Consider the following 27,077-nt stretch of genomic DNA (forward strand, 5'->3'; position numbering starts at 1 on the left):
GCCGGGCCGGCCTCGGCCCCACAGCCTGGGCTCCGCGCGCCGTCCCAGGGCTGTCCGGGCCCATCGCGATGTCCGTTGTCTCCAGACAGGTTCACTCTCCCAGGCCACGGCTTTGGGTCCCTTTGGGCGGCAGGTTTGGTGGCCACGGTGCCCCCCAGCTCCGCTGCCCCCGGCTCACAGCCCAGCCCCTCTCCCTTCGTTTGTTCTAACCTGGGAGACCCTGTCGAGCTCCCCCCGTTTCAGCCACCGAGTGACCCACCACCCCCTTCCTCACGGCACTTTGCCGGGACGAGGGCCCTGCTGTGCCCACGGGGGGGTCGCTGGGGGGTTTTGCTCTCGTGGCGGCCGCGTCCCCCATCTCCACCCCACGGGTGCCGGCCCAGCCGTTCGGCCACCCGTTCCTCTCGCGTTTACCTGTTCCGGCAGCCACAGGCGCCTCCGCTCCGCCTGCCCCCGCGCTTCCCCCTCCCAGGGACTCGGGGCTTTTCAGGTGTTTTGCGAAGTCCCGCTTGGCTCCTCCGGCGCTGTAATGGTGAGAGCTGGACGCTGCCGGCCCGGCCCGGCCGTGCCCCGCTTCCTGCTACCTCCCAGTGTTATTTTTGGGGTGGGAGTGATTTTCCTCCTCTCCCGGCTCAGCCGGAGCTGTTGCAGCATCCAGTTGCTCCATGGACAGCGCAGGCTGCGCAGCGAGGGCTCCGGCCACCGTCCGTCCCTCAGCAGCCGGTGCCTTGAGATGGTCTTTCTGTGAGCTGGGGACGCCCTGGAATGCCCGCTCCCCAGATTTTTGGTCAACGCAAGGGTCTCCCCAGCTTGGCACACTCAAAACCGCCCCAGCAGTCCAGGACCCTCCGGTGCCGCGGCTGTTTGTGAAGTGCAGAACCCTGGGAGCAGATTGTAAAAGGCCAAGTGGAACATCCCAAACAGCAAAGGCAGAGCCCCAGATGTAAAACGCCAAATGCGGCACCCCCGCCGACGCCCTGCGGCAGAACGCCCCGCGCAGCCCGCCAAACGCGAGCCCGAAGTGTGGCGCCCCGGTGCGAATGCCGGATGCAGCACCCCGAGGTGAGACCCCCAAGCGCCGATATGAGTGGCGGGGGCACCCGCCGGGGCCGCTCCCCGAGCTGCGCACCGAGGCAGTGCTGGGGGTGAGCGCGGCCCCGGGGCAGCGCCCCGCCGGGGGTTATCTCAGGGGCTGACGCTTTGACACTTGGGTGAGAGCTCGGCAAACCCCCCAGGAAGGAGCCAGATGGAGGGCGAGGGGGAGCTGTGAAATTTCCCACGGGGCCCTCCCGTCCACCCTCCCGCCCCGTCCAGGAGGAGGGCGGAGGAGGAGGAGGAGGAAGGGGAGGTAACCGGTGGGATTCGCGGGGCTGGGCTCAGAGGGCCGGAGGAGCTCGGTGAGCCCGGGATGAGCTGAGCTGAGCCCAGCGCCATGGAGGAGGTGACGGACGCCTATGCCTATGGGGACAACGAGACGGAGTGCGAGTACGCGGAGTGGGGCCCGTCCCTGGCGCTGCTGCCCGCCCTCTACCTGCTGGTGTTCCTGCTGGGCACGGCGGGCAACGGGCTGGTGCTCTGGACCGTCTTCAAGGGCGGCCGGGACCGCCGGCGCTCGGCCGACACCTTCATCGCCAACCTGGCCGCCGCCGACCTCACCTTCGTGGCCACCCTGCCGCTGTGGGCCGCCTACGCCTGGCTGGGCTACCACTGGCCCTTCGGCACGGCCGCCTGCAAGGTCAGCAGCTACCTGGTCTTCGTCAACATGTACGCCAGCGTCTTCTGCCTGACGGGGCTGAGCTTCGACCGCTACCTGGCCATCGTGCGGCCGCTGGCCACGGCCAAGCTGCGCTCGCGGGTCAGCGGGCTGGTGGCCACGGTGGCCCTGTGGGTGCTGGCGGCTCTGCTGGCGCTGCCGGCCCTGGTGCTGCGGCGGGCGGCCGCGCTGGGGGGGGACACCAAGATCACCTGCTACATGGACTACGGGGGCCTGGCGGCGCCGGGGACCGAGGTCGCCTGGGAGGTGGGGCTGGGGCTCTCGTCCACCGCCCTGGGCTTCGTGGCCCCGTTCGCCGTCATGCTGACCTGCTACTTCTTCATCGCCCGCACCGTGGCCACCCACTTCCGCCGGGAGCGGCCCGAGGGGCCCCGCAAGCGCAAGCGGCTCCTGACCATCATCACGGTGCTGGTGGCCGCCTTCGGGGGCTGCTGGCTGCCCTTCCACCTGGTCAAGACCCTCTATGTCCTGATGGACCTGGACGTGCTGCCCTGGTCCTGCGGGCTCCACGCCTTCCTCAACAACCTGCACCCCTACTGCACGGCCATCGCCTACGTCAACAGCTGCCTCAACCCCTTCCTCTACGCCTTCTTCGACCCGCGGTTCCGCCACGCCTGCGCCGCGCTCCTGTGCTGCCGCGCGCCCGGCGCGGCCACCGAGCGCTCGGCCAGCTACTCCTCGGGGCACAGCCACCCCCCCGGCGGCAAGGGGGCGCCGCTCCCGGGGGGCAAGCTGGACCCCGCCACGCAGGAGACGCTGTTCCGCGCCTGACCCCGCCCCGGGGCCCCCCGAGCTGGTCTCCTCGGGGGACCCGCCGCCTCCCCCGCACCCCAGAGCCTGGCTTGCTTTGGGACCCCTGCTCGCGGGGAGGGGAAACTGTGGCGGGGGCTGGGCAGCCCCTGGGGGGCTCGGGCAGAGCGGCTCCCCCGGTATCCGCAGGGCTTTGTATTTCGCGACAAATAAAGGAATTTTGGTTAAAAAGGAGTGTGCAGCTCTGTGTGAGGAGACGGGAAGGGTTGTGGGCATGCGGCTGGCCTTGGGGTGTGTGAGCAGGGTTGGGGGTGTGCGTGATGGGGTGTCCCTGTGTTCGCTCCGGGCACCCCCGTCCCCAGCCAGGGCAAACCCTGCGGCCTCTGTCCCAGCACGGGCCTGGGAAGCAGAAACCCTGTCCCAGCGCACCCAACGCTGAGCGCCTGGCCGGGGGTGTTTAACACCACAAAGCCCCCGCCGAGGGTCCCGGCCCAGCCCCGCAGCCCTGATTGCATCAGGCAGCCGCCTCTCCCACCAAATCCCATTTTCGGGCTTTTCTCCTCCTTATCTGGGGCCAGAGCAGCCCCGGTGCCCCCCCGCCGTGACAGCCCAGCGCCGGTGCTGCTGAGCACCCGGACCGGGGGACGGGGACCGCGCACCGCGTGGGTTCGGGCGGGCGGATTTTGGGTGCCGCGGGACAGCGGCCCACGCTGACCCGGCATTCTGATGAGCCACCAAACGGCTCCTCTGCTGCTTTCCTCCCGGCCCCCGCGGCTTCCTGAGGATCCGCTCTAAATAAATCTTGCCCCTATTAGTTATTTACATCCTTCATTTACTGGTGATGAACTATCCTGTCTCCTCGGCCTTTGTTCCCGCTTGGAAAGGATGCGGGACCATTACTGGGTTCCTCGGGCCGCTTCCCGTCGGGGGGGCTGCCTCACCCTCCGGTTGCCACCGCCGGGTTTTGGGAGCCAGCCCGGCCAGAGCCGTCCCTCCCCGCACGGTCCTTTGTCTTCACCGGGTCAACTGAGGGGGTGGCCGGGGGCTGTGGTCTGGATGAGCCCCCGGCAGAGGGGCTCTTGTCACCCAGCTGGGGTTCTGGGGGCTCCCCATGGTGCTGGTTTGGGGTGGGAGCCGGGGCCTCAGGGGTGGAACGGCTGCACATGGGGCCGTGGCCCAAAGGGCAACCTGAGGGACAAACGTTTATATCCAAGGGGCCTTCCAGGCCCAGTTGTCCTGGAGAGAACCCCTGACACCGCTCATCTGTCGGTCTGTCTGTCAGTCTGCCTGTCCGTCCATCAGTCCACGCCACCCTCCATCCATCCATCCATCCATCCATCCATCCATCCATCCATCTCTCCATCCTTTATCCCCTTTATCCCTCCCTCCACCCCAAATACCCTGGCGTTAAAAGGGGTGGCGGGGACCCCGTTTTTGGGGGGGGCTGGGGAGGGCAGCTTCCTCCCGGTGGGTGTCCGGGCGCGGAAATGGCTGCAGGGCTCCCTGCCAGCGCAGACGGAGCCGCCGGCGCTCTGTCCGCCTCTTGGAGATTTCCCTTTCCCTTCCAGGAGGGAAATGTTTGGCTGCGGAGTCTCTGGGGGACACGCGGGGACGCCAGGGCCGGGGGGCGGCGGGGGCAGCGGGGCCCGGACCACCCGTCGGAAGGAGATAAGGAAGGTGTTGCCTTCCTGCGGCAGCGCAGATGAGGAGCGAAGATAGAGGGGGGACAGCTGGGGACCGGGACGGGGGGATGGGACCCTGCGAGACCGGGAGCATCCTCGGAAAAGCCTGGGAGGGCCGGGGAGCTGGGGGAGCTGGGAGAGCTGGGGGGTTCGGGGACCCTTGATCCCGAAAAAGTGACGCTGGGTTTGAGCTCCGCTGGGGTCCACGGAGCTCAGGCAGATGTCCCCAGATCCTGTGCCACGGGGATGAGGCGCTGCAAAAAGGGGGTTGTTCTGTGCAGGGACCTTTGGGTGCAGCTGCAAGCGTCCCTGGGCTCTGATGGGGACACACGGCCACGGCTGGTGGGGACAGGCACGGGGACGGGGACAGGAGCCAGCTCCCCCAGCCCCAAGCTGCTTTTTCAAGTTGCCAAATGGCCAAGCAGGAGGTTCAACCCCCCCAATCCCGCTCCAGGGGTGCTGAAATAATTTGGTGTTGTGCTAAGCCAGGTGATGTCCCCAGGTGTCCCCTTTGAAGTGACCTCCTGGTTTACACCCGGCTCTGCGCTGCCTTCACACATCCCACCCCAAAGCAAACGGGAGGACCCGCACCCCCGAGCTGTGCTCAGGGGGGACAGAGCGGGGACCCACACCCCTGAGCTGTGCTGGGGGGACAGAGCGGGGACCCGCACCCCTGAGCTGTGCTGGGGGGGGACAGAGCGGGGACCCACACCCCTGAGCTGTGCTGGGGGAACAGAGCGGGGACCCGCACCCCTGAGCTGTGCTGGGGGGACAGAGCGGGGACCCGCACCCCTGAGCTGTGCTGGGGGGGGACAGAGCGGGGACCCGCACCCCTGAGCTGTGCTGGGGGGGGACAGAGCGGGGACCCGCACCCCTGAGCTGTGCTGGGGGGACAGAGCGGGGACCCGCACCCCTGAGCTGTGCTGGGGGGACAGAGCGGGGACCCGCACCCCTGAGCTGCGCTGGGGGGACAGAGCGGGGACCCGCACCCCTGAGCTGTGCTGGGGGGACAGAGCGGGGACCCGCACCCCTGAGCTGTGCTGGGGGGGGACAGAGCGGGGACCCGCACCCCTGAGCTGCGCTGGGGGGACAGAGCGGGGACCCGCACCCCTGAGCTGCGCTGGGGGGACAGAGCGGGGACCCGCACCCCTGAGCTGCGCTGGGGGGACAGAGCGGGGACCCGCACCCCTGAGCTGCGCTGGGGGGACAGAGCGGGGACCCGCACCCCTGAGCTGCGCTGGGGGGACAGAGCGGGGACCCGCACCCCTGAGCTGTGCTGGGGGGACAGAGCGGGGACCCGCACCCCTGAGCTGCGCTGGGGGGACAGAGCGGGGACCCGCACCCCTGAGCTGTGCTGGGGGGACAGAGCGGGGACCCGCACCACTGTGCTGTGCTGGGGGGACAGAGCGGGGACCCGCACCCCTGAGCTGTGCTGGGGGGACAGAGCGGGGACCCGCACCCCTGAGCTGTGCTGGGGGGACAGAGCGGGGACCCGCACCACTGAGCTGTGCTGGGGGGACAGAGCGGGGACCCGCACCCCTGAGCTGTGCTGGGGGGACAGAGCGGGGACCCGCACCACTGTGCTGTGCTGGGGGGACAGAGCGGGGACCCGCACCCCTGAGCTGTGCTGGGGGGACAGAGCGGGGACCCGCACCACTGTGCTGTGCTGGGGGGACAGAGCGGGGACCCGCACCCCTGAGCTGTGCTGGGGGGACAGAGCGGGGACCCGCACCCCTGAGCTGCGCTGGGGGGACAGAGCGGGGACCCGCACCCCTGAGCTGTGCTGGGGGGACAGAGCGGGGACCCGCACCCCTGAGCTGCGCTGGGGGGACAGAGCGGGGACCCGCACCCCTGAGCTGTGCTGGGGGGGTCTGGCTCAGGTTTGTGCCAGGATAACGTGGCGGTGCCGAAGCTGCGGTGTCAAAGCTGCGCAGGGGAGCTTTGGAGAGGCCTAGTGGCTCAGAAATAGCCGAGAACGCAACCGTGGGGTGAGAGAGAAGGTGACTGGGGGGCATTTTGGGGTCTCCCTGTCCCAATGTGTCCCCCACCACACCAAGCCCTGGAAGGCTCCAGGTGGGTGCACGACTGGAGGGATGAGCGGGTGGACATTGGGAGGGTGAAGTGACACAGCCCAGCTGCCGCTCGACCCCCCGGCTCCGGAGAGTCGGGACAGTCCCCACGCCCCCTGCCCCACAGCCGGGGCCGGGAAGGGTCCCGGGGAGCGAGGTGACACGGAGGTGACCCAGCTGCCGGCAGCTGGGACTGGAGATGCTGCCGGAGGAACAACAGGAAGAGCCGGGAGGAAAACACGGCTGATGCCTTCGGCGGGTGTGGGGCAGCGCGGGGCCCCGACCGCACACGCGTGTCCCGCCGGACACATGTGTCCCCCCCGCACACGCGTGTCCCTGTCCCTGAGCGGGCTGCCTGACGCTCTTTGTTGTCGAGGTTCAGCTCTGAGAAAGCGCTCACTGTAGAAAGCGCTCACTGTAGAAAGCGCTCGCTGTAGAAAGCGCTCACTGTAGAAAGCGCTCACTGTAGAAAGCGCTCGCTGTTTTACACAGTCCACGGGTATAAAATGTGCTCTGTGCAAACTCAGCTGTTCAGCCACCCATGTTGAGTGAGGAGAGGAGAGGAGAGGAGAGGAGAGGAGAGGAGAGGAGAGGAGAGGAGAGGAGAGGAGAGGAGAGGAGAGGAGAGGAGAGGAGAACTCAAAAAAAGGAAAGGAAAGGAAAGGAAAGGAAAGGAAAGGAAAGGAAAGGAAAGGAAAGGAAAGGAAAGGAAAGGAAAGGAAAGGAAAGGAAAGGAAAGGAAAGGAAAGGAAAGGAAAGGAAAGGAAAGGAAAGGAAAGGAAAGGAAAGGAAAGGAAAGGAAAGGAAAGGAAAGGAAAGGAAAGGGGGATAAAGAGTTAGAAAAACAATAAAAGAAACAAAGAAAAAGTGAAAATAAAAAGAAGCAAAGGCTGCGGGTGAGGCAGAGGTCCCCACAGCCAGGGGCACAGCAGAGTGGAGGCAGCCGTGCCGCAGGGACACCCCTGGGGGTCCGGCACCTCGTGTCCTTCTGTGCAGGGCCGCTGGTAGGATCAGCACCCAGGGTCCCTGTCCCAGCAGGCAGTGCCAGGATCAGCACCCAGGGTCCCCGTCCCAGCAGGCAGTGCCAGGATCAGCACCCAGGGTCCCTGTCCCCAGGGGCAGCACAGCACCAGGATCAGCACCCAGGGTCCCTGTCCCCGCGGGCAGCGCCAGGATCAGCACCCAGGGTCCCTGTCCGCACGGGCAGCGCCAGGACCAGCACCCAGGGCCCCTGTCCCCGCGGGCAGCGCCAGGATCAGCACCCAGGGCCCCTGTCCCCGCGGGCAGCGCCAGGATCAGCACCCAGGGTCCCTGTCCCCACGGGCAGCGCCAGGATCAGCACCCAGGGCCCCTGTCCCCGCGGGCAGCGCCAGGATCAGCACCCAGGGTCCCTGTCCCCGCGGGCAGCGCCAGGATCAGCACCCAGGGTCCCTGTCCCCGCGGGCAGCGCCAGGATCAGCACCCAGGATCCCTGTCCCCACGGGCAGCGCCAGGATCAGCACCCAGGGCCCCTGTCCCCGCGGGCAGCGCCAGGATCAGCACCCAGGGCCCCTGTCCCCGCGGGCAGCGCCAGGACCAGCACCCAGGGTCCCTGTCCCCATGGGCAGCACAGCACCAGGATCAGCACCCAGGGTCCCTGTCCCCACGGGCAGCGCCAGGATCAGCACCCAGGGCCCCTGTCCCCGCGGGCAGCGCCAGGACCAGCACCCAGGGTCCCTGTCCCCATGGGCAGCACAGCACCAGGATCAGCACCCAGGGCCCCTGTCCCCGCGGGCAGCGCCAGGCCCGTCCTGCCTCGGGAACGCAGGCTGGCGGGAGCCGAGTTGGCTCTCCCGCGGTGCCCAGAGCCGGGAGCTGCGGTGCGGGGACACGGGGCGGCCTCTGTGTCCGGAGGGGTGTCCAGATTTACCGAACAGGAAAACATAAAGGAAAATGAAGAAAGCAGAGCCCACGGGCCCGTTCCCGCCAGGACACGGGAGCCACTGCCCTCCTGTGGGCGCGGGTCGAGTTGACCCTTTTCTGTGGTTGTAACCTGCACACACACCCGCACCGACACCCCACACTCACACTCACACCCCACACTCCACACTCACACCCCACACTCCACACTCACACCTCACACTGCACACTCCACACTCACACTCCACACTCACACCCCACACTCCACACTCACACTCCACACTCACACTCACACCCCACACTCCACACTCACACCTCACACTGCACACTCCACACTCCACACTCACACTCCACACTCACACTCCACACTCCACACTCACACTCCACACTCCACACTCACACCCCACACTCCACACTCACACCCCACACTCCACACTCACACTCCACACTCACACTCCACACTCCACACTCACACTCCACACTCCACACTCACACCCCACACTCCACACTCACACCCCACACTCCACACTCACACCCCACACTCCACACTCACACTCCACACTCCACACTCACACCCCACACTCCACACTCACACCCCACACTCCCACCCCACACTCCACACTCACACTCCACACTCACACTCCACACTCCACACTCACACCCCACACTCACACTCCACACTCACACCCCACACTCACACCCCACACTCCACACTCACACCCCACACTGCACACTGCACACTCACACTCCACACTCACACCCCACACTCACACTCCACACTCCATACTCACACCCCACACTCACACCCCACACTCACAGTCCACACTCCACACTCACACCCCACACTCCACACTTAAACCCCACACTCACACCCCACACTCACACTCACACTCACACTCCACACTCGCACTCCACACTCACACTCACACCCCACACTCCACACTCACACCCCACACTCCACACTTACACCCCACACTCACACTCCACACTCACACTCACACTCCACGCCCCACTCCACGCAGGGGACGTGGTGAGGAATAAAGCCGCTGCCAGGCAGAGCCCTCCCGGCAGGCACCGAGCGCGCAGCCCCGCGCCGCCGCCCCGAACACCAGGAGGACGCGGCTGCACAGACGGGTCCTTGGCTCTTTTTGGGTTTTTTTCTTTTTTCTCTTTTTCTGGTGTTCTTTTGGCCCCCAGCCCGCCCGCACCCGCAAGCAGGGGTGTCCCGCAGCCGCTCAGACCCGGTTTGGTCCCAAACCTGCGCGAGGCTCTGGGAGGGAAGGCGGGGTCCGAGAGGTGGCCGGGCGGTGCCGGCAGCTTGGCCGCCACCAGGCACGGCGGCCCCGGTGCTGTCCTGGTGTCACCGGCAAGGCGCAGGTGTCCCCAGGTCCCTCTCACGGGGGCGGTGGTGCCGAGCTGGGTGTCAGCACCGGGTCCTGGGCTTGACCCCCCCAGGTTTTTGGGGAGGCTGACGAGCGCGGGCAGGATTTGACGGCCTCCACCGGTGCTGCTTTTGGGCTGAACGTGAGGATTTCCGTGGTTTTCCGCAGGGAGGGTGGCTGGCGTCCCCCAAGGTACACGCTGCTTTTGGGGGTCTCTCTGGCAAGCAGGGGGTTGCTCCGCAGCTGCAGCCCCCGTGGGACCCCCACGGGACCCCCCAGAACCCTGCACTGCTGCCTCCACCGGCTCTGGGTAGCAGGAATGGGGGGGTCCGAGCTCATGGTGCTGGGGGGGCAATCCTGGAGGGTGCTCACTGGGACAAACACTCCTTGTTTTGGGGCAAAAGGAAGAGAACCCATTCCCCGGTCTCCCCTGCCACAGCCGGGTCAGTGTCTCAAGGGCCACCCCGGCACGGGGGACAGCGGGAGGGGACAAGGACAAGGCACAGTCAGGCGTCCCAGCTGGGGTGTCCGGGTCGGGGGCGTCGGCAGCGGCAGCGGTACCTAAACGTCCTCGTCCTCGCTGGCTTTGCTCCAGCGGTGGCAGCAGTTGGCGGTGATGCCCAGCAGAAAGTTGGTGGCCACCGAGGCGATGGAGACGACGAAGCCGACGAAGGCGATGAAGAGATAGTCGTCCAGCGTCAGGGTGAGGTGGCAGGCCTGGAAGCTCTCCTCCGTCAGCGACAGCAGGGGCGCTCCCGCCACCTCGGGGGGGGCCCGGCACTCGGCCAGCTGCGAATCTGATGGGAGGGGGGTGTCAGGGCCCCGAGGGGCGCAGGGCGGGGGGCTGGGGGACAGGCGGCACCCACCTGAGGCGCAGCGCTGGATGCGTCCCCGCAGCCACTTGAGGAAGGGCTCCATGGCGCAGCCGCACACCCAGGGGTTGCCCCCCAGGCGCAGCCCCACCAGCCCCGGCAGCCCCTCCAGCGCGTCCAGGCTGAGGGCCGCCAGCCCCCCGTAGCTGAGGTCCAGCTCCCGCAGCTGCGCCAGCCCGCGGAACGCCTGCGGGTGCACCCGCCGCAGCCCGGGGTTGTGGCTGAGGTCCAGGCGCTGCAGCCCCCGCGCCTCGCGGAACATGTCAGCGGGCACCAGGCTGAAGTTGTTGTAGCTCAGGTCCAGGTGCGCCAGGCGCGGCGCGCCCAGGAACAGCCCGGCCGGCAGCGCCGCCAGCGAGTTGTTGCGCAGGTCCAGGGCGCGCAGCTGCCCGTAGCAGGCCAGGTAGCCGGGCGGGATGCTGGCGATGCGGTTGTGCGCCAGGCTGAGGTTGCCGGTGTCCAGCGGCAGCTCGGGGGGCACGGAGAAGAGCCGCTGCCCGCTGCAGTCCACGGCCTGCCCGCGGCACGAGCACAGCACCGGGCAGCCCGCCCCGCCGCCCGCCGCCACCGCCGCCGCCGCCGCCAGCAGCCAGGGGCGCAGCAGCATGGCGGGGCGGCGGGGAGCCCCCGCCCGGGGCGGCTCCGGGCCCTCACGGGGCGGCGGGGGCCATCCCGCCGCGGGAAAGGGCCGCTGCCCGCGCACGCCGGGGGCCGCCGCAGCGGCGGGGAGCGCGGCCGCGCTCCGAGCTGTCACTGCGATGCTCCCGGCGTCCCGGCGGCATTCGGGGCCGCGCTACATCCCCCGGGGGCGCGGCGCTCGGCGAGCCCCGCGGCTGCGGCGTCGGGCCGTTCTCAGCTGCCTGCGAGAAGAGGAGCGGGAGAGCCACGCTAGCCACGCTACCCACCCGCCCGGAGGGGGCACGGCTTGTGCAGCCCGCGGTGGCCGTGCGGGGCACCCGCGCCCCTGTGTCCCCCAGGCCGGGGCCGCCCCCACCCCCGGGGATTTCAGCCAAAAAAGAGCCCCCAGCCCTGCTGACCTTGGCCAGCGCAGCCCGGCCGGCCGTGGCCAGAGCCGGGGGGCCGCTCCCCACCTCCCCCGCGGGGACACCCCCTCCCGGCCCCCCCGCACCCCGCCCGGCATCCCCCCGGCCCGCTCCCCCCGCCGCCGCTCCGCTCCCTCCTCCCATCCCTTCCCAGCGCCCAGCCCGGGCTCACGCCGCCCCCGCCGCTACCCCCGCCGCCCCCTCCCCGCCGGGGCCGCTCCCGGACTCACGGCGGGACGGGGGGTGGGCTCGCCCGGGACCCCCGCGCTGGGCGAGCGGCCGCGGTGCTGCCGAGCCTGGCGATGAGCGGGTCTTCCCCACCTCCTCCCTCCCCTCCTCCTCCCCGGCCTCCCTGTCTCTCTCTTTCTCTGGCTCTTCTTTTCTCTCTCTTTTTTTCCTTAGGGCCAGATACTGACGTGTCGGTGTCTCTTAGCAACTGCCTCCACATCTCTGAGCAACAGGAGAGCGGGATGCGCTGGAGATGGCGGCGGGCGGAGATGCCCCCGCCCTGGGACACCCCGGCCAGGGTGGGGGGACCCGCACCCAGATGGCCGAGGTATGGGGGACCGGAGCGGGAGGAGGGGGTCCCCCGCCGGCCCCAGCCCTCCCGGGAGCACCCCCCGCGGGACGGGGTGAATTAGGCTTTCCCGGCCTCTGAAAACAGGAGCGAATCACGTATGGGCAGAGGGGAAAACGCAGCAGCCCGGCACAAAGCGGGGGTGACGTTCCCGGCTGCTGTCACCCCGGCGCACCCCGGCCACAGGGACCCGCTGCCCGCGGCGGTGGCGGTGGTGGCGGCGGGGACAGCTACGGTGCCACCGCCAAGCCCACCTGAGCGGCACGGAGCCTCGCGGCCTCACACGGCCAAGACGTGCGTGGGTTTCCTTTCCCTGCTCGCAGAGCTGGAAACGCCCCAGGTTGACACTGATTGTTTTGCTCCGCGCAAGCTGAAAAATGGTCTTTCTCTTCTCCTTTTGGATGAGGAGAGGATGAAGCAGGCTTAGGAGCTGCCCTCCTCCCCACAGCAGGTTTTTTTACCACGAAAATGGCCTTTTTGGATCAGGAGGATGCCCGTGTTTTGCTCTGGAAACACAGCAACACGACAGCTACGGAACCTTTGGAAAGGAGGCACTTGGAAACCCAGCTGCCCACACCGGGGGTGGGGGGTTTCCTTGCTTTTCCTCCTGCCGTTTCCAGGGAGCTGCTCCTTTTCCCAGCTGAAACCGCAGTCCCTGGGCGGCCCGGGGCTGTTTGCTCCCCCGTCCCGGGGGACGCCGCTGCTCCTCTCCCGGGCGGGCGTTAATTGGCGCTGCTGATGCTGGGGATTAATTGCGCTGCTCCCCGGGGCTCCGGGAGCCGAGCTCCCCGCCGTGCGGAGCCAGCTGAGCTCAGACAGACGCGTAATTACAGATAAGCCCGGGCCTGGCTGCGGATGCTTCCCGGCAGCTATCAGCGGGCGTGTTCCAGCCCCCCCGCGCTTCGGGCGCGGTGGCACCAAATAAACGTGCAAATTTCCCCGACCGGGGTTTGTTTGCGACAGGGGCCAAGCGGCTCAGCAGGGCTGGGCTGCGGCCCCATCGCCAGCCCCTGGTCACAGCCACGGGGACACGGACGCGCAGCGGGAGCTGCCACCCGCTCTGGGGGACCCCCGGGCCCCCCGGCCCATCGAGCAGCTCTGCTGGGACACACGCAGGGCAGGAGGGGCTGCCTTCCGGAGGATTGCTCTGAGCTTCCTTCCAGACACGCTTCTCAATCTTTCTCCTCCCTTCTCTTTTCGGGGAGGTGTTTGCGGTGAGGCAGCCCCCCCGCAGCCCCAGCCGGGCTCCCCCCGCCCCATAACCCTGCCTTGGGCTCAGGGCTTTATCAGGCTCAGGGCAGAACCCGATAGCTGCTTTGTTTAATCTGCGTGCGGTTGAAGAGCAGGAGGAGAGGAGAAGGAGAAGGAGAAGGAGAAGGAGAAGGAGAAGGAGTCACATCTCTTCTTTGGAGGAATGGTCAAAGCTGCTGGTCACAACCAGGCACTCCCTGGCACATCACAGCTCCGTGTGCAGCCTGGGATGGCAGCAGGACACACGGCCCACATTCACAGGAGGACACACTATTTGTGTTCACAGCAGGACGGATGGTCCATGTCCCCACACCAGCCCTGGCCCCCAGCGTGGCCTCTCACACCCTGGTCAGGCAAAGTAGTAACACCTGGGGCTGTGTGTGCTGTAAACACCTCCACCTGTAGATGTTTTGTCTGATTGTGTCTGCTCTGATCCTAGGTGCAGAGCAGCTGCCAAGGCTTGAGAGAACTGTGCCGTTTTACTTAGGCCTTGAGAACAAGTCAACCAAAGAAATACACAAGATGCTTCAAGGATAAGAAGCTCAAACTCTGGTCACATTTTGAGCTGACTTATAAGAGTTTTATAGCTGCTTGGAGGACATCCTGGACACTGTGCAGACCGGGCAGCAGAACGATGTCCTGAGATGATTCAACACCAGAGACGGACCGTGCAAGTGAGGGGCTTCTGTCCCCACCCCTCCCGCAGGGCCCACAGGCAGGGATGGCTCAGCTGGTGGCACCAACAGAGGAAACGGGTTCACCGCTCCCCCCTCCCGAGCCACAGCCGCCAGGGCAGTCTGTCCGCCTCCCACGCCAGGCTGCGCGCTAAAACCTCCTGAGAACCAGGACCGGGAACTGGGCCTGGGCTTCATTCTTCCATCACGAAAGGAACAGCGACATTTAGACTTCGCTTAAACTGTTCACTTTTGTAACTGCAGGAAAATGGTTCTGCTCAGAGTAACAAGAGGTGACAAGGATTCTTGAAGGGAAGCTACCTGCAGGTAGCAGCACTGTTAAACACAACTATCGTACAGAATGGGTTATGAAAACCTTACCCCTCAGGTTAATTACAGAATTTCATCAAGCACACAGTGGAGCAACATCGTCCCTTCAGCCCTGGAGCAGCACCATCCCAGCACCGCGGGGAGAGGAGAGAGACAAACACTGAGATAGCTTTATTAAACGTATTTATTTTTAAATAAATGCTTAAAATTTGCAAATCTGCTATATGCTAAGAAAAACCTGATCTACCATGTTGTATATAACACACTTCCTTCTCACTTTTTGAAGTTGCAACATGGGCAACGGGTGCACTTGGGCACAGGCGGGGAATGCCAAACCGCAGAGCTCGTGCGCTTGAAGTACCGAGGCTTCCTCTTGCCAAAGATGCTCTCCAGCCTGGGGCTCGTAACGAGCCCAAAGAGCCGCTGGAGATTCACGGGGTGATGGTACTGGTGCGACACGGCTTGTTGAAGCTGAGCGCCTACAGGAACAACCGCAGCACAGAAGCGGACACACCGTGAGTTTTCGGTGCTTAAGGTGCCCTACCCGCAGAGCCTGCGGGACAGCTCCTCCGCCGCCCGCCCCAGATGCCGTCACCTGCCCCGCGAGGGACACACCGCTCGGCCCAGCTCGGAGCCCCGCACCCAGCTCCAGCTGCCGGCAGCGCTGGTGTCAGCTCCCCGCACACCGGCCGTGTCCCCTCCCCATCGCGGTCCCCTCGGGACGCGCTGCGCCAGCGACCCCCACCGCTCCCAACGCGCCTGCGTTCAACCTCGGCACAGCGGCACTGGCAGGACAGTGGCCCCGGTCACCAGCACCGCTGCAGCCTCACGCTGCTGGGCTGAGCTTTGGCAAGCTGAGCCTGCACCAAGGGCGTCTGGAAAGCTCCAGCTTCGCAGGGAAGCCAAACCCAACTCGGCACCTACCAGCAGCCCAGGCAGGGACAGGCTTCCGAGGCTCATTCTCGTCATCGGTGGAGTCATCGCTTCTCAGATCCATCCCGTAGTTGTTTTTGTTGGCTGTCAGGGCTCTGGATCCCTGCGTGGCCTTGAGGGGCTGCAGCTGGGACGTGGAGCTGGATTTCTGCAACGCAGCACTGATCAGATAGGGCAGAGCAGGCAGAAATCCACACGCACACAACCTGCCACTGGTCCCAGTGACTGGATAACTCCCTTAAACCTTTTTCCCCTGCTGTGTTCTGCAGCAATGCTCTGGGAAGAACATACCATGATGTCTAAATACTCTGTCGTAGTGCACATGGCCCCACGGCTGAAGCCCTTTCAGGTTTCACAGCAGATGTGGTTTCCACCCTCCAGAGCTCGGATGTGAGCCACAGCAGATGCCCAGCGGGAAGGAGTCGGTGAGCCACGGGAGAAGAGTTCGCTGGCAGAACCTGGACTCGGCTCTGACTCTGAGCAGCTTCTCCTCTACCCCTCCAGCTCCCAGGCCTCAGCGGCTTCAATTCAAACAGGATTTTGAGACTCAGCGCAGGGGGGAGCCGGGGCTGCTCTGGGCAGCGACACCTGTGACACGCTGCCATCCTGCGGCCAGCCCAGCATCGTTCCAAGGGACAACTCCTGTCTGGCCTCTGGGTACCCGGTGCTGAGCTCTGCCCAAGCACTGCGCAGCCAGACCCCCAGCACAGACCCGAACTCCCCCGGCACGGACCCTGCCGAGCCCGAGGGCCGCGCTTCCTGCTCCGCTGCTGCTGGACAGTGAACCTGCCGGCTGGCTCCAAACCACAGCCGCTAATTAGACACCACACTAATCGCTGAGGGCTCTGCTGGAGTCGCGACTCACCTTCGCAGCTTTGCCGAGCCGGGTGCCAGAGGCGGCCAGCGCCTCTGCTGGCTTGGTTTTCTTCTCCTCTGCCGGCTGCTGCTGGGGCTCCCGCAGACCATCTTTCTCCTGTGGAGACACAAGAATTAAGTCATTCTTCACTCATGTTCACCCGAGCAGAACAACCAGACTATCTGCAAGAGACATTTTCTGTGTCCCTTACAATACAACAAATCCTCAGTCCTCCTGTGTCTTCTTGTGCAGAAAAAACCCAAAGCGGAGACTCATGGATAAAGCGGCTCCTGTCCTTGCTCAGCCCAGAGCCCACGCTCACCTTCAGCGCCCTGAGCCAGGGATTACAGGCCACAGCAATGGATTCCGGGTGCTGGGCTCTCCTCTCCTGCCCCAGCAGCTGGCGCAGCTCTCTGGGGCTCTCTGCCTCCTGTGAGAAAAGAATTCACTGTTTCAACTTCTTTTCAACCCAAACCACTTTACCCAGGAGCTTCTTCTCCCGTTCTGCTCAGCAGGGAAGAGCTAATGGAGGGCAGGAGCTGCAGGCACTCGCAATTACAGTCAAGTTCTCCCTTATCTGGAGGAGCTTTGCCGTGTCTCGCTCCAGCCCAATTGCTGGCAACATATGAAGAATTCAGAGCTTCATTAAAATTATATAGCACAAACAGGAGCTGAATGTCACGGACCTGGTGAGGAAGAGCAGCAAGAGCAAACACGGGAGGAGTTCACCCCTAAGAGGAGCAGCCTTTGGGGGGCTGACTTCTTAGCAAAGAAGAAGGCAAAAAGAAAGTGATGTTAAGAGTAGAAAGAGCAGAGAGAAAATGCTCCTGTGATGTTTTGAGACAAACAGCCTTGACTTTACACCGTGACACCCATTGTACAAACACGAATGACATCGCATGGTGAAGCCGTGTGACACCTGAGGTTTGCTGTGACCACATTCTGCAGGTACAGGGACTGGATGGACTAGTTAAAAAATAAGCCTCTTACTAATTTCCATATTAATTTAAGTATCAGTGAGTGTCACTTGGAGGTGTTGTTCTCATTGCCACCGTGTGGCTGTCCCCCAGCTGGTGACGGGGCTCACCTGTTCACGAGAGACCAGTCAACCTCAACTTCACCAACATAGTTGGCTTATTCCTGCGCAAACCCCAGCTCCTTACAGTTACATGTTTGATATTTGTTCCTCTAACATCATAGAGAATGCTAAAACCTCAAACAGTAACACAGCACTTGGAAAACAAGTCTGATCCTCAAATAAGCCTGCGTGTCTTATGCCTCACTTGTTTCCAAAGGAGACCTTGTTTCAAGATCCCTTCAGCTCCCCACCTTGATGTTTTTTTCAGCGAAGGCTGCAGACACCGCCTGTGGCTGGGGGGTCTTCTCTTTCCCTTGCTGTCTGCGATCCCTGGGGAAAAAGCCCTGTAATTTAGTGACAGGAGAGCACGTGCACTGCCCCACCAAGTGTCCCCACGGCCCGTGGCGCCAGCACCCAGCGCGCTGGCACAGCCCGACGCTCGCACCGGCCCGGGCTGCGGTGACACCGCTGGCGCTCCTGCTCCGCCCCACCCGCTGCCAGGTCCCCCTCTCCAGGACACAAACTCGCACCTCTCCCCCATCTGTTCCGTCTGTTGCTGCTCTACAAGATTTTTCAGCTCCAAGACTTTCTTTCCTTTTTCTTTCACTCCGTCCTCTCTCCTGTTCTGCAGCGGCTCTTGCTGCTCCAATTCATCTTCCCCCTGAAGAAGAAAGAAAAGCCTTTGAACCACGCAGCTCGGGTGGGCAAGGACAGGAAGATGTGAAGCGAATGCTTTGAGACAACCCGCACCTGCTGTACCTCACTGTCACCCTCCCTGCGCTGCCCACCATCTGGGCGCTCCGTCCCTCTGTCCCCACGGGTCACCTCATGTTCAAACCCAACACTAACGGTCTAGACAGAAGTGTTGCACGTGGGCCCCAGAACCCCTGCAGCAGGAGCAGCAGTGCCCCTCCCAACCCCCCAGTGCCCCTTCCCCGTCCCCCCCGTCATGGCTCCCCAGCTATTCCTTTCCTTCTCCCACACAGGAGGGACCTGGAGTTGCTCTTACCGCCCCCAGCACTTTCTGCTTCCACGCATCAGCCTCCCCCTGCTTCTTGGACAGTTTTTTCTTGCTCCGCTCCTCTGCCACCTTCTCCTCCCGCACCTGTGAGACGCGCGCCTGAGAAAGCCACACGGCTCTGCCCCCCGGCTGCGCCACGTCCTGGGGCCGGCCCCGCAGAGCACGGCAGCTGCTGCAGCCTGCGGCACCCTGGGCCCAGCCAGGCAGAGCCCAGACCCAGCAAGCAACAGCGCGTTGGGTTTAGCACCAGCCTCGTGCAGCCCTTCCCGCAGGGCACGGGAAGAGACACCATCGCCTGGGGTGACGGGAGAGAGGAGCAGAGACCCCCACACAGCCCAGCCAGGTGCTGCTGGCTGGTGACTGTCTGCAGAACAGGGGGATCTGACACCCGGCCTCCGCGCCGCCCGCGGTGCCGCTGTCGCTAGCCGAACCGCGGCACGAGCCCCAAGGCCACCGCAGCTTTGCTGCCCGCAGGGCTGCGTGTGCACAGCTCACCGCGAGCGCGCTGTCAGCCGAGTGCGGCCGTGCCACCCGCACGCCTGCTCACAGGACAGTCAAGGACATTCCTGGAACGCAGAGCACCATGAACACTGCGTGCCACAACAGGAACGTTCGGAACCACTGCAGGGGGATGGAGAACAAAAGGCTCCTCTCGCCAGACAGAGAATTTGGGTGTCTGATGCACTTACCCAGCACGTGGTTCGTCACCAGCAGCAGCCCTGTGCCCACGCGTGTTGTGCCAGGGGCCTGTCTGCACCCGCGTGGTCCACAGCTCAGCGAGGCAGTCACCACACCAAGCAGCCCAAAGCTCGGCTGCCGCCTTACCTTCTCGTCATTCTGTAGAATCTTCTGCTCCATCCGCTTTTTCTTCTCCTCTTCCATCTGTTCCACGCGCTCCCGGGCCTGCAGTGCCTTCCTCAGGCGCTCCTCCCTCTTCCTGGGCCGCGTGTGCGAGAAGGGCTGGTGAGCTTTGCCTGCGCCAGCGCCGAGGCTGGCGGGGAACGGGGACTTGCCACGGTCATTGGGGAGAACAGCGATTTGGCTGGACTCGGTTTGGCTGAGCTCGGCCTCAGCTCTGGATCAAGCTGGGCCACCTGCAGGTGCTTTGCAGCCGCGAGCTCAGGGTGCCCAGCAGCACCACCCGCTAAGTGCTCCTTCGAGCGGGAGGCACAGGGCTGGCATGGCCGCGCTGTCACCCGGCAGGGAAGGCGTCCCAGGAAACGCTGTGCCCGCCAGGGACAGAGCAGGGGTAAGGGACCCTACTCACTGCTTCATTTCCGCCTGCCGCCGCCTCTTCTCCTCCTCCACTTTCTTTCTCCTCTGCTCCTCAGCCTCCTGCTTCTTCCTGAGGCTTTCCAGCCTCTGCCGCTCCCTCTCCTGGAGGGGGATGAGTTCAGACTGTGCCGGTTGCCGGGGCCTGTTCCCGCCCTCCGGCTGCCTCGCGCAGGCAGCAGCGGCTCGGCTGCACAAAGCCACCGTCACTCAGTCACCCACACACCGGGATGGGACGTGAATAGTCGGGAAGAAACAATGCAGGTTTGGGAACAGTGCTTATTCAGCTAACAAGAGCAGAAGAGCCACGGGCACAGGAGGGAGACACCTCAGTCCCCCAGCTGCGGAGGACGCGCTGAGGCGGGGAGCAGCGCCCCGCACTCCCGCCCCAGCAAACACTGCTCGCCCGGGACAGCGGCACCGACACCGGCAGCTGCGGGACGGGGACAGGGGCACGGTGCAAGCTGTGCTGCTCAGAGGCCAAAGGGTTTGTGAGCAGGCCCCAGCCCCAGCAGAACACACCTGCAGAGATCCTGCCACCTCACCGCTGCTGTGCCCAGCGTGCTCGTGTGGACAGAGGCTGCGGTGCCCGAGAGGCAGGAGGCGCAGCCGTTAGCATTCAGCCCCCACTGCTGAGGGTGTCGTTACTTACAACAAAGTCTCCCTGCAGAGAAGAGACATTAAAAAATGATTAAGGGTTTGGAAGTGCCACTAGAACCCCCTTTCAGCGCACACCAACCCTGTTGTCAGCTGCGATTCCCCAGCAGCGCGCAGCAGGGACCCCTGCCCGGTCCCACGCTGCCCGTGGCTCTAGCCCTGCAGCAGCCGCCACACACGACACGGGGCAGATCCTCGCTGCAGACAAACGCTTCCCACTTCCCTGCGGATCAGCAGCCTCGGAATATTCAATGTTTCTGCTGACTACAGAGCGAGCAGCCGCGGTTTCTCTGCACATGAGGATGGCCTGAGGATTGGAGCCCCAGCCAAAAGCCGTGTGTGTGGACAGGTGACACCAACAACACCAACCAGCTCCCCTTTTCTGGGGAGCCTGAGGGAGGGCGGCGAGGCCAGTTTGCTGCAGGGACCTGCACTGATCCTTGCCAGCAGACAGAACCAGGAACATGTGTGTGCTCTCCTAAGCAAACAGTCCCTCCTGTCGCTCCCCGGAGCGGATCCCCTCCTGCAGCCCTGCGCGCGCAGCTGGACCGACGCACCTTCACATTGGGTCGGGTGGGAGTGCTGCACTTGATGAGGCTCTTTATGACACCCCCGTGTCCCGTGGGCCCCGGGCTCGTGAGCAGCTGGTTCCGCTGTACAGCCTGCAGGAAGGTTTTCAGTGGTCTGACAACCTAGGGGCAGAAGATGGAGGGAAATCAGTACCCACCAGGGTAGGGAGGCAGAGAGAGGCAGGAAGGGCCGTGGTGCCCGCTCACCTTGCTAGCAGAAGAGGAGGAAGGTGGCATCCGGTTTTCTGAATTCATCTGCTTGTCATCCGAAGGGGAAAGGGTCTGACCCCCCACCTGCTGCCCGCTCCATAGGGCGCCCACCGCTTGTTTACTCCTCACCCTGGTGGCACAAGCAAGAGGCACATTAGGCGACCACAGTGCTTCCCAGTCCTGCCAGAAGCGTTTCCTGCTGCTCCCCACTGCCCACAGGTCAGTTGCCCGCTCGTGCTGCCTTCCGAAACCGCTCCCAGACCAGCCCTCGGGAGCCGCTCGCGCACACCTGAGCGCGAAGTAACCGCGCCACCCCAGCCACCTCCGCTGATCTGTGTGTGAACTCCCGTCTGCTCCCCAGGCCAGACCTGGGCCCCGGACCCAAACAGGGCTCAAAGAGTCACAAGGAACTCCCAGGAGACAAGACCTGGCCAAACAAGGTCTCAAAACTACACTGGAAGCAGGGAGAAAGGTAGGGAAACAAACACCCAAAGCTGCTTAAACAAATTACTGAGAAGTTCAAGTCCAGTTTTTCCAATACCCCTGGCTTGTTCCTCCTCCTTGCCAAAGTCTCATACCAGACACGTGAAGGATTCTCCTGGGCCTTGGCACAAGGGGTTTGTTCCTGGTTCTTGTTCGGGCCTTCGCTGTCTGGATTTAGAGGGGTTCCTGTGGAGAAACCTGCAGTTAGCACCATGTGCAAGGCGTCCCACAGGGTCCTGACAAAGAGCCCAAGTCTCTCCCCATAAATCCTCACACCATGTAAACCCAGAGGAAAGGGATGTCAAGGCACTTTAAGACAATGTCACACCAGTGGAAGAGCCAGGTCTAAGAGCAATCTCTTCCAAAGCATCCCTGCTCACTCATTACACAGACTGAAGCTGGACAGGACAGCATTTGTCTCAAGGCTTGGACACACACGATGTCCCTGCTTGTCTAATTGCACAACTCACCTCTTCAGGAGAGAAGAAGTTTATGTGAAAAATTATTCTGACTGGTCAGAGGTGGTTTTGTTTCAACAACAAACCCTCACACTCCCCGGTCTGTGTGTCCTTGGGGCTTCACGCAAGAAAACAAGAGCGACTCGAAGTTACCTTCGCTGTTCCCTGCCTGCTGCTCAAGAGGGGGCGAGCGCTCCGCAGGGGGGCTGGCAGCTTCCGCGCCTCCGCTGGGAACGAGGACGTCCCTGGGAGCCTGCGGGAGACGGAAACGCTCTCTTAGCGCGGTGCTCCAGAGAACACGGCTGCCATGGCCAGTCCCTTCCAGCTGCCACAGCCCCAGCGGCTGGGAAAGCGCATCAGCTCCAACTGCCCCGATGGTGCAGCTGGGGCCAGCCGTGCGAGAGGCTGGGACAGCGCCGTGCCCAGCCGGCAGCTGAGGGGGGCTGGCTGCCGGGGGCGGCCGAGCTCCTCCGCACGCTCCGTCCTGCGCAGGCTGCGTCCAGGCACAGAGCGGCTCTCTCGCAGGAGCCAGCCCAGCCGCCGCAGAACAGCTCTGTGCGCTTCGCCAGCCTCGGCCACCTCCCCTGCGCCCAGCGGCAACGCTCAGCAAGAGGAAGTGCAGACACGTTGTACCTCAGAACTCACCTTTTCACTTGCGGGACTCAGTTCCACTCCAGGTCTGTAAAAGAAGAGCTACTGAAAATACTTTGACTCTGAATAATGAATTACAGGCGATAAAACCAACATTACTTGGAAGCTGGGTCCATCTTTTTGAAACACCTGAACGACGGAGCCAGCAGGTGGAACCCCAGGCACAGAGCAGATAACCTCAAGCCCATGCAAAGGCACAGGCCCGGCTCAGCCAGGCCCCGCTCAGCCAGGCCAGGCAGAGGGGAGCTGACAGTTCCGACGGGCCGTTCCACCGCGAGACTGAACCCCACCCTGACGAGATCCGTCCCTTCTGCAGAACTGGCCCGCAGCAGGTAAGGCAGAAGCTCTGTGAGCCTTAGGCCGAGTTTTACCTCGCAGGTCAGCCCACAGCTGACCGCCCCCAGCACCCCGAGGCGTTCGGAGGTTGGTCCCAGCCAGGCACCGCAGACACGGCTCGTGCGGCAGCCGCACAGACCCCCCACTGTGATCAGCCCCACCGTGCCCCAGTCGCGCTTCTGGAAAGGGCTGTGCCTCAGCAGCGCAGAGTGGGACACCAGCCAGCCCCTGCTGACACCACCACTCCAGCAACCTGTTACAAAACCAGCCCTACATCCGGAACAGAAAGCGACCCATATCACTCCCTCACACAGTTTTCCGGGGTTTCCTCCTGCCCGCTTCACACGGTGGCCTCACCTTGTGCTGCTGGTCGCATCTTCTTCCACAAAAACCTCCAAGGAGCTTCGACCTACAAGAGAAAAACATCAGCTGGCTTGGGGAATCCGCTCTGCAGCTCCCCGCAGCACGTCCGTGGCAGCGCCCAGGTCTGCGCGCAGCTCTCCCCCCGGGAGCAGACGCTGCTCGTCTCCGCGCCCCACACCAGCACCGGCACCTCCCTCGGCGCCACCGGCAGCCGCTGTGTGCTGGGATGGCAGAGCCGAGCAGCAGCTCCCGCGGCACAGCCAGCGCTGCCCACGCACGGCTCCAGCTCCCGGCGCGGCTGGAGGCGAGGGGGGATTGCAGCTGATCCCACTGCCGCACAACACCCAGCTGGGAGCGTTGTAGCAAGTGTCTGGGTACAGGGTGACTCAAAGCTGGCAGCACTTAGTACCAAAGGCCTCGGAGCTTTATCAGAAGCCTGTCTGACTTCACAAGCAATGACTTTAGAAAGCCCAAACAGCAAAACCTTCCCAGGAGCAGTGGGAACGGAGGATGAGGAGTTCAACACTACGGGGAACAGCCTGGATCTCTGCCTCTCCTCCCCTCTGATGACTGTGCTATTTGGTTCTCAGTCCAGCCGCTCTTTATCTTCACCCAAGAAGCATTTAAGTTCCTCTGCCGAGCTCAGCCAGATTTCAGGGGCGGGGACACCGGGTTCCTATCGATAGTCTGGGGCCGGCAGAAGGTGCTTCACCTAAAGCCCCTCCCCAGGGAATGCAACAGCCTCTTCTGACCTGCCAAAGCGCACACATGGCCAGACCTGGCCAGGCTGTGTTCCGCCTTGTGCTCGTGGTTTTTTGCCCATCCACAACCCATGCAAGCCCCCTGCAGCCCCTGTACCCAGCAGAGCTTCCATCACTGTAGCAAAACACGGCCCCAGACCCGCTCTGACAGATGGGACCCACAGTTTGCACCCCACAGGTCCATCAACAGGAGACCAAGGGACCAGAGACAGAGTTAACACTGATGAGCGGCTCCACAGCCGCCCGGTCCCCTCCCGAAGTGGGCGGCTGATTTAGCCAGAGGAGCAAAAGCTGGTCTAGCCAGAGGGAGGTGCCAGGGCTGGAAGGCACTTACGGCTCACTCTGCAGGCAGAGGGCGACCGTCCCGCCGCTGCCTTCCTCGAGCGGGCCCTGCCGATGGACCTGCAGGCCACGCTCTCCCTCTTCCTGGCCAGGGAGGATCTGACTGACAAGGACGCCCTGCGGCTCTTGTGGGGGACACCCACTGAGCTCCGGCGCCCAGAGCGACGCTGCGGTCTGGATCTTGCTGTAGGAATTTCGCTGTCTGAGTCCTGGAGAAGCAGCTTCTCGAGGCCTGGAGCAGACTGATCTCCTGGGAGCACGTCAGGATCTCCATTTCCAGCAGCCCTGGGCGGGGAGGTATCTGCTCTCCTTTCCGGGACCTCCTGGTCCCTCGCTGTCTGGCCGGCTGGGAGCGCGGTGACAGCGCACGCATCGGTGACAGCACACGCATCGTGCGGCTCCGCGGCTGCATCCCCCGTGGCACCGCGGCTGCTGGCGCCCCAAGGGCCGTCCTGACACCCCGTCCTGGCCACGGCAGCTCCTGCCTCCGCCGGACATTCCCCAGGCGGTGCCGGGAGCTCGGCTCTAGCACCAGCCTGAGAACCCACCGCACCGCGGCTCTGGGGCTGCTCCTTGCTGTGGCACCTCTGGGAACCAGGCTTGGAAGACACTGGCTTGAGGCTGCTCCTCCTCCTGGACAACCTGAAAGGGAAACAGTTTCAAATGAAGTGATGAAGAAGCTTCCTGCTCCCAAACGATTTTTAGAGAAAAAAGCAGACAAGCTTTAAAGTGAGCCTGCAGGCTCCATCCCTCCGCCAGCGCCCTCGCCAGCCATCGCTTATCCCCGTGCAGCAGGAGCTGAACCTTGACTTCTCGGCTTCTGCTCTGACCCTAAGCAAGAAGAGCTACGTTTTGCTAGAATTAGCAAAAAAAACCTGCTGATTAGGAAATGCATAACTAACAATAGAATGAGAAATAAGTTTTAATACATAGGGAGAAAAACAGAGTAAGGGAAACAATGGCCTGACCCCGCAGGATGGAGCGTGAGCACGAGCTTCCTGTTGACAAGTGACCAACCGGGCGCTTTGTTGCATCAGCAGATCTTCTTCAAAATTAAGTTTGAGTAAAGGAAAATATACGCAAGACTCGTCTTCTTAGCGGAGCAAACCGCTGCCACCTGGGTGCTATCAGTGTGGCTCAAGAGCTCTCCCTGCCCAGAGCTGCAGTGTCCTCTCCTCCCGCTGCCCCGCACCACGCACACGTACGACCCTCCCACGCGCCCTCACCGTCCTGGCCGCTCCCTCCACGTCTGGTTTCTGACAGCCCTTCTGTCCTAACCCTTCCCATCCATCCCCTGTGGGTTTTCACCACGGTTATAAAATTTAAGCTCCTTGACACACAAACCATTTACTGACGAGGTTTGGGTCACAGCACAGCAGCCGCCGCTGTGCCCACCCGCAGGTCTCTGATGGGTCACCTTCGCTCCTCACTGACCGCAGCACGGTGACGAGCACCACACACAGTTAACTCCGACCCTGCACCGTCCCGCCTTGGCATCTCTGTGCAGGCAACCGATGTCTACTTAGGACTAGTTTTAACAACCTCAGGTACAGTCAGTTCTACGCAAATCACTTGGAATCTGCAGCTCAGTTTCACTGCTAACCCCTTGGAGCCTTCCTGCCGGTTCAAACGCCCCCGCAGACGCGGCAGCCCCCGTGGACACGGCGCCAGGTCCCACCTGCAGGTCCCCTGGGCGCCAGCACAAAGGTTTAGGGAACCAACACCAGTAGCAACCTCAGGCCAGAAATTGCTGGAACAAAGTCAAATCAAGCAAACCCCAAATCCAAATAGAGAAGAAAATGGAATATTTATTAGTCTTTGTTTCTAACAAGAAAAAAAGAAAAAACAAAAACAAAGGTGAAGGAGACCCGCCAACTTTCTCCCAAACTTTGACAAGAATCAAAGTGACTGATCTTGACATGCACTTTTAAGTGTATTTGCTAACTCAGGGAACAAGCAGCTCTTCTTGCACACATGGAAACCGCTACTATTTCGTTCCCCTCTCCACCATCCCGCGGCAGAGCCGGGGCAAACGGCCTCACCCACCTCCTCCTGCCGGGCTCCCTGTGCTCGTCCCGCGGGCAGGCCGACTGCCGCTTCCTGGGGCGCCGCCGCTGCGACGGCGTCTTGGGCATCAGCTCGGGCTCGGCCCCGAAGTTGCTGCGGAGCAGACAGACCCAGAGGTTGATTCCCTGCGCCGCCAGACCCTGCCACACAACCAAAGCGCTCACGGGACGCGAGGAGCGTGGGGTGAGAAGCGAGGGAGTGCGGCGAGCAGCCACCGGCGCCGCGGCCCGAACGCGCCGGGAAGAGCCCAGCACCCGCCAGGCCTCGCACGGGTGCCGCGGCTGGGCCCACCGAGCCCCGCTCCCCAGCGCCCGCACCTGTGGAGCAGCCGCAGGCCCTGCTCCTCCGCCTCCCGCAGCCAGGCCAGCCGCTTGTGCTGCGCGTCCTGGACGAAGCGGTCGAGCCGCTGCCCGCACACCTGCAGCAGCTGCGTGGGGCCGGCGGCCGCCGCCATGGCCCCGCCGGAGACGGGCGGCCCACAGGTCGGGGAAGCGCTACCGGACACGGGGCCGAGGGCAGGCGCCGGCTCGGTGCCGCACCGGGCAGGCACCAGGCACCAGGCACAAGCCACCGGCGCCCCGCGGCGCGCACCCCGCGCAGCCTCGTCCGGCTCAGCCCAGGCCCCACTCGGACACGGCGCCGCCTCTCCCGCGCCCTCACACGCGCCGCGTCCCGCTCCCGCCCCAGATCATCCCAGCCGCGGCCAATCACAGCGCG

At 63.8% G+C, this 27,077-nt stretch overlaps 3 protein-coding genes and 1 long non-coding RNA gene across 7 annotated transcripts; 2 read left to right on the plus strand and 2 right to left on the minus strand.

The window, feature by feature from the left end:
* The first annotated feature begins 647 nt into the window (after positions 1–647).
* On the plus strand, positions 648–2,755 carry APLNR (apelin receptor). Its single transcript, XM_065840230.2, has one exon. The coding sequence runs from the start codon at positions 1,433–1,435 to the stop codon at positions 2,543–2,545; it is 1,113 nt and encodes a 370-aa protein (XP_065696302.1). The 5' UTR covers positions 648–1,432; the 3' UTR covers positions 2,546–2,755.
* Positions 2,756–9,110: 6,355 nt separating this feature from the next.
* On the minus strand, positions 9,111–12,344 carry LRRC55 (leucine rich repeat containing 55). Of its 2 annotated transcripts, XM_065839243.2 has the most exons (3): positions 11,702–12,064; positions 10,423–11,288; positions 9,113–10,353 (listed from the first exon to the last, which is right to left on the minus strand). In XM_065839243.2, the coding sequence occupies exons 2-3, from the start codon at positions 11,033–11,035 to the stop codon at positions 10,118–10,120; spliced, it is 849 nt and encodes a 282-aa protein (XP_065695315.1). In that variant the 5' UTR covers positions 11,036–11,288; positions 11,702–12,064; the 3' UTR covers positions 9,113–10,117. The 2 variants fall into 2 exon arrangements, with proteins under 2 accessions (XP_071664760.1, XP_065695315.1); XM_071808659.1 differs by having other exon boundaries at positions 9,111–11,288; positions 11,702–12,344.
* Positions 11,837–14,540, plus strand: LOC139828052 (uncharacterized). The gene is made up of 2 exons (XR_011739214.1): positions 11,837–12,027; positions 13,739–14,540. It is a non-coding gene; the product is annotated as an uncharacterized lncRNA (long non-coding RNA).
* Positions 14,470–27,015, minus strand: LOC136101789 (inner centromere protein-like). 3 transcript variants are annotated; one of them, XM_071808655.1, is made up of 18 exons: positions 26,678–27,012; positions 26,340–26,453; positions 24,286–24,935; positions 23,185–23,236; positions 22,486–22,519; positions 21,994–22,093; positions 21,478–21,568; positions 20,897–21,029; positions 20,678–20,812; positions 19,459–19,568; positions 19,017–19,128; positions 18,180–18,275; positions 17,701–17,831; positions 17,422–17,500; positions 16,415–16,522; positions 16,102–16,209; positions 15,228–15,384; positions 14,470–14,782 (listed from the first exon to the last, which is right to left on the minus strand). In XM_071808655.1, exons 1-18 carry the CDS (start codon positions 26,812–26,814, stop codon positions 14,577–14,579), a joined length of 2,553 nt encoding a protein of 850 aa, XP_071664756.1. In that variant the 5' UTR covers positions 26,815–27,012; the 3' UTR covers positions 14,470–14,576. The 3 variants fall into 3 exon arrangements, with proteins under 3 accessions (XP_071664756.1, XP_071664757.1, XP_071664759.1); XM_071808656.1 differs by lacking the exon at positions 14,470–14,782 and adding an exon at positions 15,528–15,757 and having other exon boundaries at positions 15,248–15,384; positions 26,678–27,015; XM_071808658.1 differs by lacking the exons at positions 14,470–14,782; positions 15,228–15,384 and adding an exon at positions 15,391–15,512 and having other exon boundaries at positions 26,678–27,015.
* Positions 27,016–27,077: the final 62 nt, after the last annotated feature.

This window comes from Patagioenas fasciata, chromosome 5 (assembly GCF_037038585.1).
Source record: "Patagioenas fasciata isolate bPatFas1 chromosome 5, bPatFas1.hap1, whole genome shotgun sequence".
NCBI lineage: Eukaryota > Metazoa > Chordata > Aves > Columbiformes > Columbidae > Patagioenas > Patagioenas fasciata.